This window comes from Limulus polyphemus, unplaced genomic scaffold (assembly GCF_000517525.1).
Source record: "Limulus polyphemus unplaced genomic scaffold, Limulus_polyphemus-2.1.2 Scaffold271, whole genome shotgun sequence".
NCBI lineage: Eukaryota > Metazoa > Arthropoda > Merostomata > Xiphosura > Limulidae > Limulus > Limulus polyphemus.
The window spans coordinates 95,500-115,098 of record NW_013665881.1 but is presented as its reverse complement, the minus strand read 5'-3'; the positions used below and the strand labels follow the sequence as shown (position 1 = coordinate 115,098).

The 19,599-nt window shown below is 31.9% G+C and overlaps 1 protein-coding gene across 1 annotated transcript in view; it reads right to left on the bottom strand.

The window, feature by feature from the left end:
• LOC106456908 overlaps nt 1–17,478 on the bottom strand; it is a 52,694-nt gene extending 35,216 nt beyond the window's left edge. The window contains exons 1-6 of the mRNA XM_022382698.1: nt 17,206–17,478; nt 9,395–9,572; nt 6,596–6,838; nt 5,844–6,037; nt 3,944–4,054; nt 408–615 (exon numbers count right to left, since the gene is read on the bottom strand). Coding sequence (XP_022238406.1) covers nt 408–615; nt 3,944–4,054; nt 5,844–6,037; nt 6,596–6,838; nt 9,395–9,569 — 931 coding nt within the window. The 5' untranslated portion in view covers nt 9,570–9,572; nt 17,206–17,478. The remainder of the gene's footprint in view (nt 1–407; nt 616–3,943; nt 4,055–5,843; nt 6,038–6,595; nt 6,839–9,394; nt 9,573–17,205) is intronic.
• Between the last annotated feature and the right edge of the window lie 2,121 nt (nt 17,479–19,599).

Sequence of the window (19,599 nt, the reverse complement as noted above, 5' to 3'; positions counted from 1 at the left end):
CAAAATATTTGTTTCAAACTTTATATCAGTAAACCTCAATGCAATAATGTGAACCATACACCTGTTGTTTTTTTTCACTATTATTTAGAAATTGTTCTGCTACTTACTTTTCTTTGTTCAAAATATTTTTTTCTTTTGTAAAAATAGGATCTTTGGAGATATCGAGAATGTTTGAAAGTTTAACATGAGCACCTTGCACCCTGAATATTTACATGATTTCAAGTATATTTCATCTTTGGAAAAGACAACACTCGACAGATTCTAATGTGTGATCAAGATATTTCTTTCACCCACAATGCATTTACCTGTAAGATTATATCAAGAAAGGTGTATTTTGAACATATCCATACGATACTATAAAATGATATTGTTCTGATAGCTAATGCATGTATTTCGTACCAACAGTCATCTGATTCCGCCTTCTCCACCTTCAGGAGTCACCTCAGAGTGATAGCCGTATTGAAGGTAGTCTTGGAACTTGTGTTCATCAGCAAGGAGTTGGTTCACAAATTCTTGGTTGTTAAAAGGTCCCAACTGACCTCCAAACTCAGCTGGCAGAATTGATGGTGGAAAGTGCTCGTGAAGTGACTGTAGGTTTTCACCATGGAAGTGAATCTGAGGAAGGATAAAAAGTTTTGTAGAACACCAATTTATATACAAAAAAAAAGTCTCCAAAGTAATAACTATAACTCATAATTTGACAATCATAACAATAACTTGACAACATTTCTTTTTTACACTATCCCACAATATATATCACACACAAAAAAAGTTTCATTCTACAACTGTGGCTTCATTACAAATTAAAATCTTCTGTTACTTTTCGTAGCTTTTAAGCACACCAACTTAACAATCAAATTAGACAATTATACATACAACCAAAAGTAATGCAGTGAATTTTAAACTAGTAAGATTGTGAATTATATAGTACTTGGGTGATCTTGGGGTCAATAGTTTAATTGTAAAACAATTTCGAGTTTCGTCAATAGCAAAAATTGTGAAGATTAAATTCTTATATATGTACATAGATATTGCGTGTATGTTAGCTAAGCTTAAAATAATCTTATTATCTGAAGTTAAATAGTAAGATATTAGTTTTACTAATCCTTCAGTACTTCTCCTTCAAGTTATCACCCAAAATCTAGCATTTTTTACTTCAAGGTCCATTATGTGGGTACGATAAGGAAAAAGTTCATGGTTGCAGTTAGAAGTGTCCAAAATACACGATATATATATATATCAATGAAGAAAATAAATGGATAGAACAAAAATAAAAGATGTTATCGTAATGTATAAAATTCAAACTAAACAGTTGTAAGAAATTCTAATAATAGTGTTTGTTGAATGGTTTGTGCTTTTCTACAAAACCTGGGGCTTGAGACTTCAATTAGTTTCACAACATTTGTCAGACTTCTATTTTTCAATGCATGAACATGGTGCGAAAGAGAAGTTGCAACTGCTGAACAAAACTTTCAGAACTCTTCCTCATACTTACGTCCCATATCGTGTGTGTGTGTATTCAAACGATTGTTAGTTCCTCCGTTTCAGATTATAAGAACCTATATAAAATGTGGGGTATATATATTCATTCAATATTAAAATTATAATGGTAATAATTCCCATTTTTTCAGCTGATGTACTTTTCTAAGAGCACCAGCATCTATTCAGTGGCAACTCTTAATTTACCACTTAACGGGAGTACGAGAATGGAGTGCAAACTTGTATGTTACTGGCTGGGCTTGAGACTCCAATCAGTTTCACAATATTTTTCAATGTATGAATACAGTGTAAAAGGTGAGTTCTGCAAGAACACCATCTTTAGATCATTTCAGTGTAATCCAGTTCCCAGAATTCCTGTAAAGTCCAGTTAATAGAAAAGGTAGAGAAGAATGTATGTAATATCATTCACTGATAGTGACATTACGGTTAGGCTTACATTAATTACTTTAATAAAAAAATATTAATATGAACAAAGTGGCTAATAGTAGAGCTGAGTCAGCTTTCCAGACAAGTTGTGAAGAAAGGAAGATCTGATTCTGATTAGTTTTACTAATCCTTCAGTACTTCTCCTTTAAGTTATCACCCAAAGTCTAGCATTTTTTACTTCAAGGTCCATTATGTGAGGTACGATAAGGAAAAAGTTCACGGTTGTAGTTAGAAGTGTCCAAAATACATCTTCTTGGATATATCAGAAGGCACGATGCATGCTGGAAACCAATAAATAAAGTATGTCAACTGTTTTTGTTTAACTTGCTTCGGCCCCAACTTAGTTAATTGGGCTAAGGTGATCATGTTTAGATACATTAAATTACTTGTAATTTACTAATAGTTTCTCAGAATGGAAAGTGTTCCAACACTTTCCATTCTGAGAAACTATTAGTAAATTACACAACACTTTCCATTCTGAGAAACTATTAGTAAATTACAGAACACTTTCAATTTTGAGAAACTATTAGTAAATTACAGAACACTTTCAATTCTAAGAAACTGTTATTTGTGAGACTACAAATAAACTAATTTGTAAACTACAAATTCCACTCCTCGTCAATAACCCTGGACAAAAACAAGACTAGGCTTTATATAGTTGTGAAGTGCATTATACGTGTATGATATTTTTCTATCTTTTACTCACCAGACTAAAAGACTTGGTATCCATCTCACCAGACTGATGAAAAGTTGTTTTAAGTCATTGTGAGGTTTTAAGTAACTGAGTTATTAGAATGAAGCCTTAAAACAACACAGACAAGTACCCAGTTCAAGTTTATACTTTATCAGTGGAAGTCTAGCAACAAACAGAATTGTCAAAAAGTGTCAGTGTTAATTTAGTGCTGGAAGAAAACTGCTAGGGGAATTTTTTCCAAATGAGTGGGAACCTGTTAAGGTATGTTATTTAAGAATGAAACGAGATGATAGTAAACGTATATATATATATTTATGTAGTTTTATTTAGTCACATATATGTTGATGACTACTGTATCAGCTGTTTCAAACAAACAGAGTTCCATTTATTTTTGCCACCCAAACTGAATTGCACAGGTACTTTGTTATCCCAGAAAGCACCTAAGTGATAGAAATTTTGAAAAAAAAAAGAGAATTGATTAGTGAAAAATTTAATCTTGCTCATGCACTGCAGTAAAGGTAAATTAAAAGTTTCAGTTTTTTTTGTTCACGGATTGTATTTATACTCGAGACGATATATACAATGATACATCTCAAATCTCACTATTATGCATTTTTATTTTTTCATATATAAATGTCAGTATTCACTAATGGTATCATGCTTGCACATATATAATATACTAACCATATCTTGTTTTGAGAACAATTTAAACTTATTAAATTACTGCTAGGAATTGTTTTATGTTTCAAGGAAAGAAAAACTTATTCAATTAACAGAAATGCAAATAGGCTAAAACAATGATTCATTGCCAACAATTACAAAAGATATGTCTTTGATGCCATACAAATCTTGGGTCTTTGAAGAAGACACAACAGTTAAATTTTAATGCTAATGGAGTAAATAAAAAAAAAATTGTTTTGTGTCCTCTGACAAACAATTATAGCTGTATAAATGAAAATGATACAAAAAGTGTTCTGTACCAAAAAAAAAAGGAAAAATTCAACCATATAAATCTTTATCTATTACATCTTCCTTCTTGAAATCATTACTCAGAGAAAGTTTTAAAAGTAATCTTTTTGTAACACCCCTGATCAATTCGTTGCAATTAAAAATTCTAGAGAAAATACCTAAAATAAACAAGGTTTATTTTGCTAGCTAACAGCTTCGGTACTAAAGAGTGCTTTTGCTCGTATACTGCCTTATTCTACTGATCAACAGCTATCATTGAAACTAGATGGATATATTATTACTTACTAAGTACAGTGTAGCTATGACAGTCATGCCCAAATTGTAGTGGTATTTCTGAAGAAAAAAATCACATACCCTGTTTTTCAGCTTTTCACTAAGAAAAGGTTTCACCAGTGCAAACAAGATATCAAACACCGCTGGTTCATTGATTATGTGGATCCCTTTAAACCGACCCGGGAAACAGTTCTTCAGTTCATAGAAACAAAGTACGTAGATTATTAATTGTACATATTTTATATAAAATAAGTTATTCTTTCTAATCTAACTAATTATTGTTAAGTGAGTTACTGTAAATTAAAGAAGTAGGCCCACTTATTTACATATTCACAAAACAAGACAGGTATTCTATGTTCTTACACTAAAAAGGTAAACTCAAAACTTGATTTAAATCCTATTTACAAAAAGTTTAGTTACTGGTCGTGTTAAAAAGCAATCCTTAAAATATTTATATCTTTAAGAGTTGCAGGATTTACTAAAAAGTGTTTTCTGAAATAAGGTTTTTGCTTTTACAGTTAGTTAGTATGTTTTGTTGCTAAACACAAAGCAACACAATGGACTATTTATGCTGTGCCTATCACAGGAATCAAATCCTGATTTGTAGTCATAAGCCTGCAAACTTACTACTGAGCCAACGGGATGGCAGCAAAGGATGTCTTACCTTCAAAGACTTCCTCCTACAAAGATGCTTCACCTCAAAACACACCATTCATTTATTATACTCTACATCAATGTGAATACTAAAACAATATTGCATGTGTTGTATAAAATAATTCCTGTACAGCATGAGAGTTGTGCCTTAAGCCTTTTTAAAAATGTGGTAAACTTCAATAAATTGCAAATGAACACGGCATCAACAAGGAAATGTAACCAACGCCAGCAGCTGAGATGTCACTGTTTTTTACAAAATAAACAATTCTGTTTAGTACTTCCATACAGTAAACATTCTATACAATAATTATAATCAAATTATTTAGGACTAATTTTTTTTTCCATTAAACCAAACAGAAGAGTTTTGTAGATTGGCTCAGATAAAGAAAGATTAAAGGTATGCACAACCTAACATCGTACAAAAAAAAAACGCATGTAGAAAATACATAATAAACAAACCTTGAAACCTGAAGTTGATTTAGGTGCTTCAGGTGTAAATACACCTATCTAAGACAACCAAATAAGACATACTGTGAAGATTTATACTAGTGAGTTTTAGAAGATTAGGTTCAGTATGTTTATTTAACTTTCCATACTACAATCAAGTCAGTCATGTACGAGCTATGTACATTTAATATTTACTAATAGAGAGATAATTATATCTCTACTAACTTCTTTATTGCTCTATATTTTGTATGAGAGCACTTCATAATCTACAAATACCAACCTATAATTTAGCTGATGTTATTGATATGGTATTAATTAAAAAAGTCAAGTTTTCAATATTTTCATTTAGATGTATTTAAAGACAAATAAAAAACGTACTACAATATAATTTAAAGAAGTCAGTCAAGAGCAAATGTTTGTGTATTTTCACATTTTATTATACTACCTGTATTAGAAGCATCATGTACTACAACCTAGTTCAAAGAAGTCTGTCAAGAGCAGATGTTTGTGTATTTTCATTTTTTATTATGCTACCTGTGTTAGAAGCATCATGTACTACAACCTAGTTCAAAGAAGTCTGTCAAGAGCAAATGTTTGTGTATTTTCATGTTTTATTATGCTACCTGTGTTAGAAGCATCATGTACTACAACCTAGTTCAAAGAAGTCTGTCAAGAGCAAATGTTTGTGTATTTTCATGTTTTATTATACTGCCTGTATTAAAAGCATCATGTACTACAACCTAGTTCAAAGAAGTCTGTCAAGAGCAAATGTTTGTGTATTTTCATTATGTTACCTGTATTAGAAGCACCATGTACTACAACCTAATTCAGTGTCTGTCAAGAGCAGATGTCTGTGTATTTTTATGTTTGATTACGCTACCTGTATTAGAAGCACCATTCTTCGACAATGTGCTGGACTCATCTGCCTGATGTGATAAAAACTAAACTCTTTGAGGTCAAGCAGTGCAATGATACCATTGATTTGAGTGGCAGGATCTTCAATTGCCTTTTCAAGACACAAAAGGTTAGCCCTATAGACTTCATTTGCCGAGTGCTTTGTTGGATCCCAAACACCTAGTAGAAAAAGAACATCTCTTATCTTAAAGCTTGGAATAACAAATTTCATAGATTGTCAGGTTAACTTTGAAATAAGTGAATATGAAATAAGACCTTTACCTCTCAAGTCTTACTACATTACACACACATCATATCATCTAGAAGTTTTTGTGCAACTACTAAACTTTCATTTGTTGGCCACATGCACTAAAATCATATATAGGTTAATAACCTTTAAAAAAAAATCACAGAATTTCTGAAATAGTAAATAGATATCAAATCCATTTTTAATCACATTTAAAAACTCTGAGACATTTGGCTACTGAACTCACAAAATTTAGACTTTTAATAATAATAACAACATATTGTGGCTGAGCTTTCGAAAGGTAGACCTTTTTTTTTTTCAAGGGCAAACTGGGAATTCTTGGGTTATAGGGTTTTTATTATCTTGTATCCAAACTTCTTAAACCTACGTGTTTTTCTGACATCATGAACATATCGTGGCTGGTATTTCGTATAAGAAAATGTATACATTTTTGTAAATGTTTCAAACTACAATACATAAATACTTTTTACCTCCTCTGATTACAAAGATGGCATGACCCTCGGGATCACGGTGTTGTAGAAATCCTTCAATGTTAGCACTAAACACATCTTTCAGGGCAGAAGGCACAAAATCTTTGAAAAGCTCAGGATTGTTGGCACGTAATGTATAATACTGTTTTATAAGTCTGAAGGCACGGTCATAATCAAACTTTCGAGCTCTTAGAAATCGAATCAGAAAGGCATCATCTGATGGCACAATCAAATTGGGTTCATCTTAAAATAACAAAAAATAAGAAAATTTTTAGTGACAATTTAAAAAAATGTAACAGTTAACAAACAGATAATAAAATGTCACATTCAAATCTCTAAAACAGTTTTCTCGAAACACTTAAAAAACAATAACAACTGAACTACTGTCTTAATAATGTCAGCATAATTTGTTGAATTTCATAGTCCCAACATTCAAGCTATGTAAAATTCAATAACTAAAATGGAGATGCATGTTGAATCATTGAAGATGTGTCCTTCTCAAAACTTGAACCTTAGGTACAAAGGTTATGATACAGTTTCATGGAATTCATATAAAATTGAAATTTAAAGAGTACTTGTACATATAAAGATAAAATTGAAATTTAAAGAGTACTTGTACATATAAAGATAAACACAGATATACAGTTAATAACGGTTTACAATCATATAGTTCATACACTGATACATGTATATGAAATCTTTTGATTACATATATGATCCCACATATATAAATACAGCTCTTGTAGTATCTACTAGTATCGAAACGAACAGGACGCTCACAAAATAGTCAATTAGTAATAGTTCTGTGTGGAAGACATGGGCCTACCATTTGAACAATACCATGTACAAACATAAGGCAGGAGTACAGGTGCCAGCAGTTGCTCAAGAAAAATGCTGTTCAGCTTTTAGAGAGGTATGGCTTTTAAAAATCATGAAAACCAACACTGCTTATGGACAGAAAATGAGTGCTCAGAGGAGTTTGTAACTTGTCTAGTTCAAAGATAGATTAAAGAGAACATTTCATACGTATGACTTGTCAATGTAAAAGATACATAATAGAAGTAAATATGTCCAAAACATTAACCCTATGTGCATGGGTAGGGGTCAAAGTGCACGTCATCATCCCATGACCTTTTACAGATTGCCATTTAATGTGGATTATGTATTTCCTATCAGAGATAACAGTTATTAATTTTACTCTAAATTGCTGACTTAGTGACAGTTCATGGTGGAGGCGAGTAAATACCAAATACAGTGTACAGAGATACCGAGATACACTATAGTTCATGGTAGAGGGGAGTAGATATCAGATACAGTGTACAGGGATACCGAGATATATTACAGTTCATGTTAGAGGAGAGTAGATACCAAATACAGTGTACAGGGATACTGAGATACACTATAGTTCATGGTAGAGGAGAGTAGATATCATATACAGTGTACAGGGATACCGAGATATATTACAGTTCATGGTGGAGATGAGTAAATACCAAATACAGTGTACAGGGATACCGAGATACACTATAGATCATGGTAGAGGAGAGTAGATATCAGATACAGTGTACAGGGATACTGAGATACACTATAGTTCATGGTAGAGGAGAGTAGATATCAGATACAGTGTACAGGGATACTGAAGAAACTATAGATTTCCATTTTGGAGGATCTGGAGGTTATGCAAAATGCAAACTGTCAGAGTCTGAGTCAGATTGATGTCGACAATTCACAGATATTTCTTAAATATAAATACGTTTGCAACATATTTGATTTTTTGTTTACAACAGACTTGTACATTTGACTAAAAGCTTCTGAAGGTATACATTGTAAATTTATAATTATAGTTCACATTCCTTCTCCATTACAAGTTCAGTCCAATGGTTAAGCTGCAACCGATTACCAAAGTAATGGCATTGAGATTATAAGTACTGTATTAATAAGGTGCATTCAAGAACTGAAGTTATTTCAGAACCGATTATCAAAGTAATGGCATTGAGATTATAAGCACTGTATTAATAAGGTGCATTCAAGAACTGAAGTTATTTCAGAACCGATTATCAAAGTAATGGCATTGAGATTATAAGCCCTGTATTAATAAGGTGCATTCAAGAACTGAAGTTATTTCAGAACTTTGTACAAAAAAAGAAACAATCGGTAGGCTTGAGAATAAGAATAAGCATAACCCTATAAAATGAAATTCATAAGATAATGTGGAGAAGTCTGCACAAGGTAATAAGCAAATAATGGTCTCAATTATAAAGAAAATGCAGTTAAATATTCTTGATATGGGTAATGCTGAAACCGATACCAGAGGAAAAAAAGTAGAAGATGAAACTAAGAGTGAGATGATCAAATACAAGGAAGAAAAACCTTAAAAACGATGACAGGAAGAACTACATTGTATCATTGAAGTTTATTTAAACAAGTCCTAATGAGGCACTTTTTATACACTGTTACACATATCCTCATAATTGGCACATAAAGTTAAAAGCAAGCAAAAGTTTAACTTTTCAATATTTAAAAATTATTTAGATGGATGTACTGTGTTATTGCCATGCTAAAAGGCTTTACAAGAAAATTAGAAATACAAAAGTCCAACAAAACTCCATCATTTAGTTATTTTATAACCTAACAATGTTATTAACTCACCTTCAGAAAATTTTATTTGCTCCTAAATGTTCAAAATATAACAAAGATGAAACTTACTAAACCATTTATTCTTCTGCAGTTAGACTGGTACAGCATACAAAAAAAAGATAAAAAATTTACACATATTGATATCACACAAAGAAAAAAATGTACCCTGCAACATCTCTCTGAGAGCTTGGATATCACGAGCTCTCCATTCAGGTTTCTCCATGAGTTCTTCTTCTGCTTTCTTTTCCAATGCCTGAGATAACGTATAATTTGACGTAGGTGTGTCAACAATTTCCAGTCCTATTTGACTTCCATCCTCTGAACGTGTATTTTGATCCATCTCCTGTAATATAAAATATTACAATGCTAAGAAGTGGTTCCAAGATTTACTGTTTCAAATTGGTTAGTAGTAAAAGATAATAATATAATTTCCTTGATTAACAGAATAAGAAAACTTACATAACTAATACTTAATACAATGCTAAAAACTTGGATATTAGGTTTAAAAATGACACGGATTTCTTCTAACACAAGTATCAATAAACACGATTGACCTTACAAATGTTTCTTTAGTTTTAGTTAAGAATTTATAATATCATTTTGAATATCCACCCTTCTCTTTCCAGTATTTTGGAAGATTTTGTAAAATACTGCATGTATTGTATAAAAAAAAATACCTAAAAATTTATATGCACTTCATTAGCATGTACAAAAGCTAGTGATTTTGTTACAGTAAGTTATACAATGTCCTTGATATTCAAGTTAAGATTCAATGAAGAGTTAACCATTACACAAATGACAGTGGTTCTACACTTTCACAGAATAGTTCTGTTACAGTAAGTAATACAGTGTCTTTGATATACAAGTTAAGACACAATGAAGAGTGAACCATTACATAAATGACAGTGGTTCTACACTTTCACACAATAGTTCTGTTACAGTAAGTTATACAGTGTCTTTGATATTCAAGTTAAGACACAATGAAGAGTAAACCATTACACGAATGACAGTGGTTCTACACTTTCATAGAATAGTTCTGTTACAGTAAGTTATACAGTGTCTTTGATATTCAAGTTAAGACACAATGAAGAGTTAACCATTACACAAATGACAGTGGTTCTACACTTTCACAGAATAGTTCTGTGAAATTTGAATAATCTAGAAAAAAAAAAATCTGTCTATAAATTGAAAACTGTGAAGGTGTGTTGATTAAATAATTTAATTTAATTAAACTAAATACGGTGTTTATTTTTTTAATAATGTACATTTTATGGTGTTTAACATTAAGTCAGTTTCTACAAATATGACAATACGCAGGATCATGTATAATGTTTACCTCACATTTTGATTTCACATGAAGGTGAACTGATAACTGTGTGTGTGACTTATGTTTAACTACACACTCATTGAACACACTAACACTATACCATGTTATGACCATGCACAATACGTGGATCAGTATCATTTACACTTTGAATAGACCTTAATGTTCCTTACACCCTTTAATGTTAATTCAGTGTCAAAACATTTAACATGTGCTTGATTGACTTTAACAAATGTTTTAATTATTAATGAATTCATTAAAATATTTTAATCAGCAGTTCGACTTGCAAATTTAGAGACAAAAACTGAAGGACATGAAATCAGTCTGTACTTTCTAAATGTAATTAATAACCTACCAAATGCTGACTTATGAGGCGGAATGTGAAAATAACAAGCATTTCTTTATTCTTGTTACATTATAATATTTATTTTGAGCATATTCTTTGTTCTGTACATGTACACGTTTCATATAATATGGGGTTTACCAAGCCGTTGATTTATTTCTGGCTGCCTGACTGATCTGTTCGTGGTAAATATTGCTGCAATATTGCAAGGTCGTCGACCGCAGTGTCCTTCAGTGGTCATTTAGGTTATTATATCTAGATGTCATAGCCTCATTTATTTTTTAAAACAAGAATGACCAATCACTTGGGTGGCACTAGTTGCTCTGGGTAAATGCAACATTTCTTGTGAACTAACAAACATTGGATACAGATGGCCTAGAACCAGATCTTGAAGGAGAATCAACTGAGAAAATCCAGTAAATGCAACAATCCAGAGTAATGAGAAGCAATTAAAAACACTTTGTTTGGGTTTAGTTAAAAAAAAAAAGAGAAAAAAGACGGTTCACTTTGTGTTCGGTCTCATTATTTCTTTTAACATCATAACTCAGTTAATATGAGACTTAGCAGCACTTTGTGATTGATATGTTGACCAAATATTCAGTTATTTAGTGGATGTATCTGATAGTTCAAGGGTTAACTCAGCTTTAACTGAATATACCACAACTCCAACTTGTATCAATGACAATATTTCTAAATACACAAATAAGTACAAAAACACTACACACACATATATAAATTGAACAAGTTTACGGTTTAAAGACATATGGGACCCACAGTACAGGGTGATTCCCAAAAAATGTTAACACTTGTATGGGTTTATATTTCTTATTTCCTTTTTTTCATACAGTCTCAAGTTGCTCTCTACAAATATCTATGCATGTCTGAAAGTGGTCAAATGTTGCATCCACAGCTCTAGAGCATATCCCAGGTGGTACTGATTGCATGACTTCTGTAATCCTTTCTCAGAGATAATGTGGCATACACACGTTTTTTTTATCCATACCCCACAGCCAAAAATCACATAGTGTTAAATCTGGTGAATGGGCAGGCCACCTCCTTGGAAAAATCCTGTTCATATAGTTACGAACAATATGGGCAAAGTAACAGAAAATCCCATATAAGAGTAAACACTTTTTTAAATCACCCTGTATATGTGCATCTGAATGGTGTGACAAAAAGGCTGGAAGTAAATAAGGAATTTAGACAAATTTGTTTCTCCGTTGAATTAAGAAACATATGAAACGGACTACCAGATGATGTGATACATGTTGTTAATTGAAATGAACTGAAATACAAAAGATTGTATAGTAAAGTTGCTGTTTTTTCTCATTCTAATATTTTATAAATACCTACACATTAAAAAAAATAAATGTTCTTATATCTTATCTCTGACAATAAACAATGGAGAACATAACAAGACATTATTTTTTTCCACAAGGAGTAATGATGCTTTGTATAAGCCCGAAACTGATGACTACAACTTTAAATAGGTTTTATTTAACTATAATAACATTCTGTTTATAAGTGATATCTTAAGCCTATTAGCTAAATTCTTTGATACATATTCTACACAGTTTTCTTTGTTACAGTCTTGAGACAAGTCTTAACAATTTCCAAGACCAGAATGAAGTCCTCCCAGTGGCAATGCTGGAATTTTTCATTGCAGTCAGGTGGGAGCAAGTGTTATTAAATACAAAAGAAATAGGCTTTTTTGCATTTAAGAAATGTTTATTTATTCTTATTAATAATAAAGAAAGTCAGATTTATCTTGGGCTATTTCAACTACTATTAAACACACCCCTCAGTCTGAAGTTCCATAGCATGACTACCTTGTTTTTCTCACACAATTAACACTTTCATATCAGTGGGAGTCACAATTTAGTAAAATGTATAAAATCTTAAAACACTAAATCCTGATATCTCAACTAGGGGGCAGAGTTCTCGAATGGGATGCAAAACCTTTGGTAGACATGCTTGAGCCCTCCTCTCTAGTTCTTCTGTGCTTTAGAGAAAAACAAGTCTAAGTCTCTCCTGAGAACTTAGAGATGTACACTAATTATCATTTTAAGAACTAGACCATCAGTTTTTCTAACATGTTATCTTTCTAGCAGTAAGGGACCATAACTGCACAGAATACTCTGGTTCCTCTTCGGTCTAATACAAGGTTACAATAACTTTATTGTTCTTAAATTCAAAGTTCTAAATAAATGAAACCAAGGTATGTTATAAACAATAGCCAAGAGATTCCATAAAAAAACTTCATCACAATGGTAAGCAAAACTCTTTTTAACTAATTTACTATTGAAATGACAATATTTCAACTGCTTTTCTAAATGACTTCTGACAACAGATCCCAAAACATTCTAAACAACAAAAAGACAAATTCCTTGGTCTGTAGTTTCCAGAATCTTCTCTAGTGCTCTTTTTTTAAACAAAACAAAGAATAATACTAAAATTCTTTCAATCATTGCAATTTTCCCCAGCATCAACAGAGCTTTGAAAATAAAAGTTAAAAGCCTCAATTAACTCTTTTTCCAAGCAATCTCCAAGGTTTGGGATAAATCTCATTTGTTCAAGGAGCTTTAGTCACAAAGAATTTTCCAAGCTTTGTAAGAATTTTTTCTAGCAACAAGATCTTTAAAGAAATTGACAGTTTAGTAACTGCTTATTATTTTATGTGAAAAATACTACCAGAAATGTCTATCTTACAAAGTGTACCTTGGCTAACTTTAAATGCACCCGAGTTACTGCCTTTCAAGTGCACATAGGTTATTAGGTAATTTTACAGTTATTGTTGTGATTTTATATACCTCTGAAAATTCTAGTATTATTATTTTGATGATCAAATTTAAAATGGTGTCTTTTAAGCAAGTCCTCAAAGACAGGATGTCACTAATACACTATATTGCTCATAAGAGGCAAACATGTCTCTACATATTTGTATTAGATTCACTGTAGAGATTCCAATTAAATGTCAAGCTGAACTAGTGAAACAATATAATCTTAGCTGTTTGTCTTGAGAAAGTTTGGTTGCATCAATAATATAAAAGAATGTCAATTTCTTTGACCCACATGGTACTTTCATTTTATTTACAAAAGATACAATGAGACCACTTGGCCCATTTAGGCTATTTCATTTTCTCCCAGTGCCCTAAACTACATTAAAAAAATCTTCTTTTCTTATATCCAACTGTGATCTCCGAAATACTCTTCCAATTTCCTCTTAAGACTCTTTCAATGATTCAGTTTCTAAACACTTGAAAAAGTATTCCATAGGTTGAGTAATCTATTAGAAAAGTAACAGTGCCTGAACTGTGGTTGTTTCTAAGTTTTCTATATCATAAATTTCTGTCCTCTACTTTTAGTGTCCATAACTTTTCTGAAATCATTATCTAGATTTATGCATTCTAAGCTTCTAACAATCTTAAACACCTGAATCATGTGTTCCCAAACTCCTCTTCATGTCAACAGATTTCAACATATCTCTATATGACTGTCCCTCTCAATTTTGAATTATCATGACATCACCTTTTCTCTGAACCTTTGCCAACAACTTAACACCTTTTCTTAGATAAATTGACCAAATTTGAACACAATATATCAAATGAGGCCAAACCAGTCCTTATAGGGTGAACTGATGACCTACTTGTACTCAATATTTTCTATGTATACACGTACAACCTAAAATCCTGCTTGCTTTATGAATAGCTTATACACACAGCCTAGAAGTCATTATATTTTGTAAGAGTTATGTCCAGATCTTTTTCCTTATCAATTCTGTTTAAATCTTCTTCAGCAAGGCTATAAAAATAATTATTGTTATGATAACCAATATGTTTAATAACATTTAAATGCATCTGCCAAGTATCAGCTCAGCAAACCAAACACTCCAAATATCTCTGGGAAACTTTCACTACTTAAAATTTGAAACACCCATTAATGTAATATTATTTGGACATTAAACCAATTTGCTTGTTATTCCTTTATAATGTCATTAATGAGAAATAGCAAGTAATCTAATATAGAACCCCCCGAGATATTTCACTTGTAACACAAGTGTACTGTGATTTCATCCCACTTATAACAACTTTTTGCCTTCTACAACCAAACCAATTCTCAATTCATTTAACTAGCCTATCTCTTCTCCAACAACTGCAATCATTCTTAAATTACTCTTCATGTGTTACCTTATAAAAGAAAATTTTAAAGATAAGACTCTCTCTCTCTTTCAAATTCTATGCCGACATGATATGAACCTTGCCTTTCTCCTAGAATCTCTTTAATTACAAGCTCTAATAATTTCCCAACCGCTGAAGTACAATTATGGTAAGTATTTCAACACTTTGCATTTTCTCCTTATAAATATTGAGTGATGCAGGCTAATCTCCAATCTTTTGGCACATCACTATTTATAATGTATTCATTAAAAATCAAGGTTAGTAGCTCATAAATCTGCTCTTTTATTTTCTGCATTATCCTAGAACAAATATCTGGTCCTGGTACTATATCTTCCTTCAGTTTTCCATTGTACTTAATCCTAACTTCAAGAGGGTTATCCATCTTTCCTTGTTAAAACTGATAATAAAAAGCATTTAGATGTTCAACCATTTCATAACCACCAACATGAATTCTCCAATCTTAATTTTTAAAGGCTCAACTCCCATTCTAATATTGGTTTTCCTTTAACATAGGTTTACTTAATGAAAACAAGATGGGCAATCAACAACTGATGAAAAAATAAATAAATTACATACATTAAAGAAACTACACACTCTGGGGAGTGATGGCTGAATATAGGCAGATGGAGGTTTGGTGAAATGACCAAGTCAGCCACAATGAGCCAAGGGGCACCTTGTTGTCCCTCAAGTATTAAGTAGATGTGTTCATTTGAGGGACAGGAAATATAGTGAGCACTTAGGTTACAATATACCGACTCTAAAGGTCATATATGAATCGGATAAACTTATGAGCCATACCGTGAATCTAATTGGATAGGACCAGTTGACCTTATTCATCACAATATGTTCAGTTACTGAACTCTAAACCTAAATCTCAATAATATAGCAGGTACACAAGTCAGCCAACCAGCATCTGAAGCTCATATTGCAGTGAAGCTTATGTTCGTTACGATCATTATCATTATAGTTATCATACTTTTTTTAATCTGCTGATCATCACAATCTACAAACACAACATGCATTTCCACATGGCTTTGTGCACACTTCTGTTACACAGTATACACATTTCAGTTGTTCATTTTATCTTAAGAATATCATACTCACTTATTTTCATTATAAAATTTTGGATATCTTCAAGCTACAGAGATTTTTATTGTTTTTTGCTTTGCAAATTAAACATAAGTGTTTTTTTTTGTCAAAAACTGGCAGCTATTCTTTTGCTACATAGCAATGTGGTAGTAGAAATAGAACAGTAAAACTGGGTCAAATAGCCCTTTGTTTTCACTTGGAAATAACATATGAACATAGGTTAGATTACAGTATATAGCATGTAATGTATTAACTGAAGTATATTTTACAATCAGCAGCTTTAACTGAGACTAAGGGATAAGTGATAGTGATAAAATGAGGAAAAGTATTTCAAAATAAGATTGACAATGCCTTTTATCCATGGCGGTCTGGGTCTTCTTCATATAGACCTAGTAGAAAGCAATAACGGCAGTCAATTAATCAATGTGCTAAACACACGGTTTAAAATTAAATGTGGCTTTTATTTAAGTGTTTGTTAGTAAAGAATTACAATCTGCTATAATAGCACGTTTAATAATATGGCAATGGCCACAATCACACCTACTGTTGCTTACAATCACAATGATCATCTAACTTGATTCAAAGTTGACACTAGCCTGATAATGATATTAAAACCATGAAACAATACAAAAAAGGAGATATGGCCAGACTATAGTACAGTTTTACCAGCTGAAAAATTGTGTAATAAATCCAAACTCCATTCATAATAAAGCGTATTTGTAAGTGTAACAACATATTATTAGTATCACTATTACTTCCAACTTTAATTATTTAAACCAGCGTTTCTCGACTTTTATCATATGGCATCCGGGATAAACTCGCTGCTTCCTCAAAATGTCGCGGACCAATAAAACAAGTAAAATGCAAATAGAGAGAAAAAACATCACGATTTACATATGAATATTCTATCACTTTTTGTTTGTTAGTTTCCGTGAAATCTCACATACTGACAAGTTGTTATGACAGAACAGTGGTTGAGAAACACTGACTTACACAAATCAGATGCTTCAAAATATGTTTCGATTAATCAAGGTACACCTACTTGTTAACCCGTAGAACTGGTTGTCGAGTCTTTGAAAATGAAAGTTACCGTAATTTAAACTTATGGTTGAAGATTGAGAGCACGTCACTGCTAGAATGGTAACAGATACGATGAATCTTCATCAACAAATCTTCCTAATGAATTTTCCGAAGTAACCTATTTAAATTGATTTAGTTGAACGTTAAAATATTTAACTGGTTTTGTCACATCAAACTATTCACATGTACACCAACTGAAAAAACAGTAACACTTAACAACTACCCTAACTTTCGCTTTCGGCTCCCTGGTGTTAACATTTGCAACTTAACAAAACAATTCGCGAGTCGTTGGAAAGTTTTCTATCAATTTGATGTTTATTATTGTAGAGAAAAGTTTATTTTTGTTGTTGTTGTTTTCTTGAATGTTGAATCGAATGCTGAAGATCTACAAGAAACTCTGGTTGTGTTAAAAGTGTAGGTAAATGTCAACAGACAGAAAGAAAAAAAAAAGGCGAAAACAAAAGTTTTAACATTTTAAAAGATTATTTCATGTTTGCCCCAAGCTTAACTTTAGCAAACAGGACTATATTTCAATTAGTAAATTAATAATATGCTAGGAGACAAATTTAATGAAGAAATGAAAACTATAACCTGGTGACAGCTAATCCACGTAAAACTTCTGTTGTAATAAATAACTGACATGTAGACTGCTATGCTTTTCAAGATACGCTCTAACCCAATGTTGGAATTTGCCTTTAGGCTTTGTTTTAAATTCATAATAGTTAATACATAAACATGGATTATTGTGTCACTGTTGAGTCGCAATTCTTATTTAGTTAAAAAAAATCTACTTCACACATCAACCAATGATATTACTTAATATCTTTGTATATTAAAACAAATATGTTTATGGCTGTCATGATCTATTTACTCTTGCACTATAACCGCTTTCATAATACAATAATCTACTTTTCATTATATTTACGTATTTTTTCGCTTGCATATAATTTCAAATCAGTTAAGATCTATATAAATATAAGCATTTTACAAAGATATTTTGGTTTATTGAGCCGAGTTTAAAAAGACACTGTTTTTAGCTGACATTTGTCATAATTGATAAAGACTGTCTATTTCTAAACCTTAAAATTTGGAATTGACAGTACAGAAGTTAGTGACTATTTTTGTCATCACAGTATCCAGCAGACCGGTAAAAATTACTAAAACTTCCTTTCAACGATAATTTGGAATAAAAACTTTTGGATTAAACGGTTCATCTCTTGCAGGGAAACTTTTTTTTTATTTTTTTGAAAATAAGTTTTTCCACCGTTTGAATCGCTATTTTGGTGAAATTCCACTGCCTTTTGCAGTCCCTTGGTGAGTCATCAGTAAGTTCACAGACTTACTACGCTAAAATCTGGGGTTCAACAATCTGCAGTGGACAAAGCACAGATAGCTTATTGTGTAGCTTTGAGATAAAAAATAAACAAGACTTCTTGCTAAATATCTTACTTACAATTTTCAATCAGCTAAACTAATCAATATTCAATGGGAGAATGTGCGAAAGATGTTTACCTTGGTCTCAGTTGCAAGTCCAAGGTTGAAAGGTGTGGTGTTTTCATGAAATGCAAACATTGTAGATGCAGATACAATGGGTTTCTTTTTGATCGAAGTTGAAGCAATTGAACCATAAACTTATATTAAAGATTTATAAGAAATTGATCTAGCAGATTTTACCTAGTTAAAAGTTGGCACAAAAGCACATACGATCGACTCTCGATTTTAGGGTTAAATATTTATTAAGGAAGGATGTCAATAAAATCTGACAAATAAAATATTTATGTTAGATGGGAATGAGTGTTAGAGAGTTAATGTTTTTCAGAGATAAAAGAGAGTCTAAGTTAGGGACAATTCAAATGGGTAATAATTAAAAACGCGACTAGAATCTAGTAGGCTTAAATTATTATGAGCTTTAAAAAAGTATGTTTAAAGAAGACATGCCCACGCCACCTAGTTGAAAATACGGCTTCATAAGTTTAATTTGATCATTATAGTGGGTAACAAAATATACAGTAGAAAATATGATTCACCTAATAATGAAACCATCTGCAAACATTCCAATTCGAACCAATTGAGCTTTTTAATATAAAAAGAGTTAGTGTTGACTTGTCTGACCATATGCTTTTGGTCATTTATCTCTAGTCACAGGTTATAGTAATTGCACTGTTGTATGTGGAAACGTCCAGAATGATGAATTGCTTGTGTATAGATACTTTATTGTGGTATCCCAGATGATTGAGCTCCTGTCATCCAGTTATTTTCTTGTACTAGATGCTTTGTCCAAGGCTGAATTCTGAACATATTTTCATTGCTCATACATGATGATCTTCCTGTCTCTGTTGCACTTTGAACTTGAGGT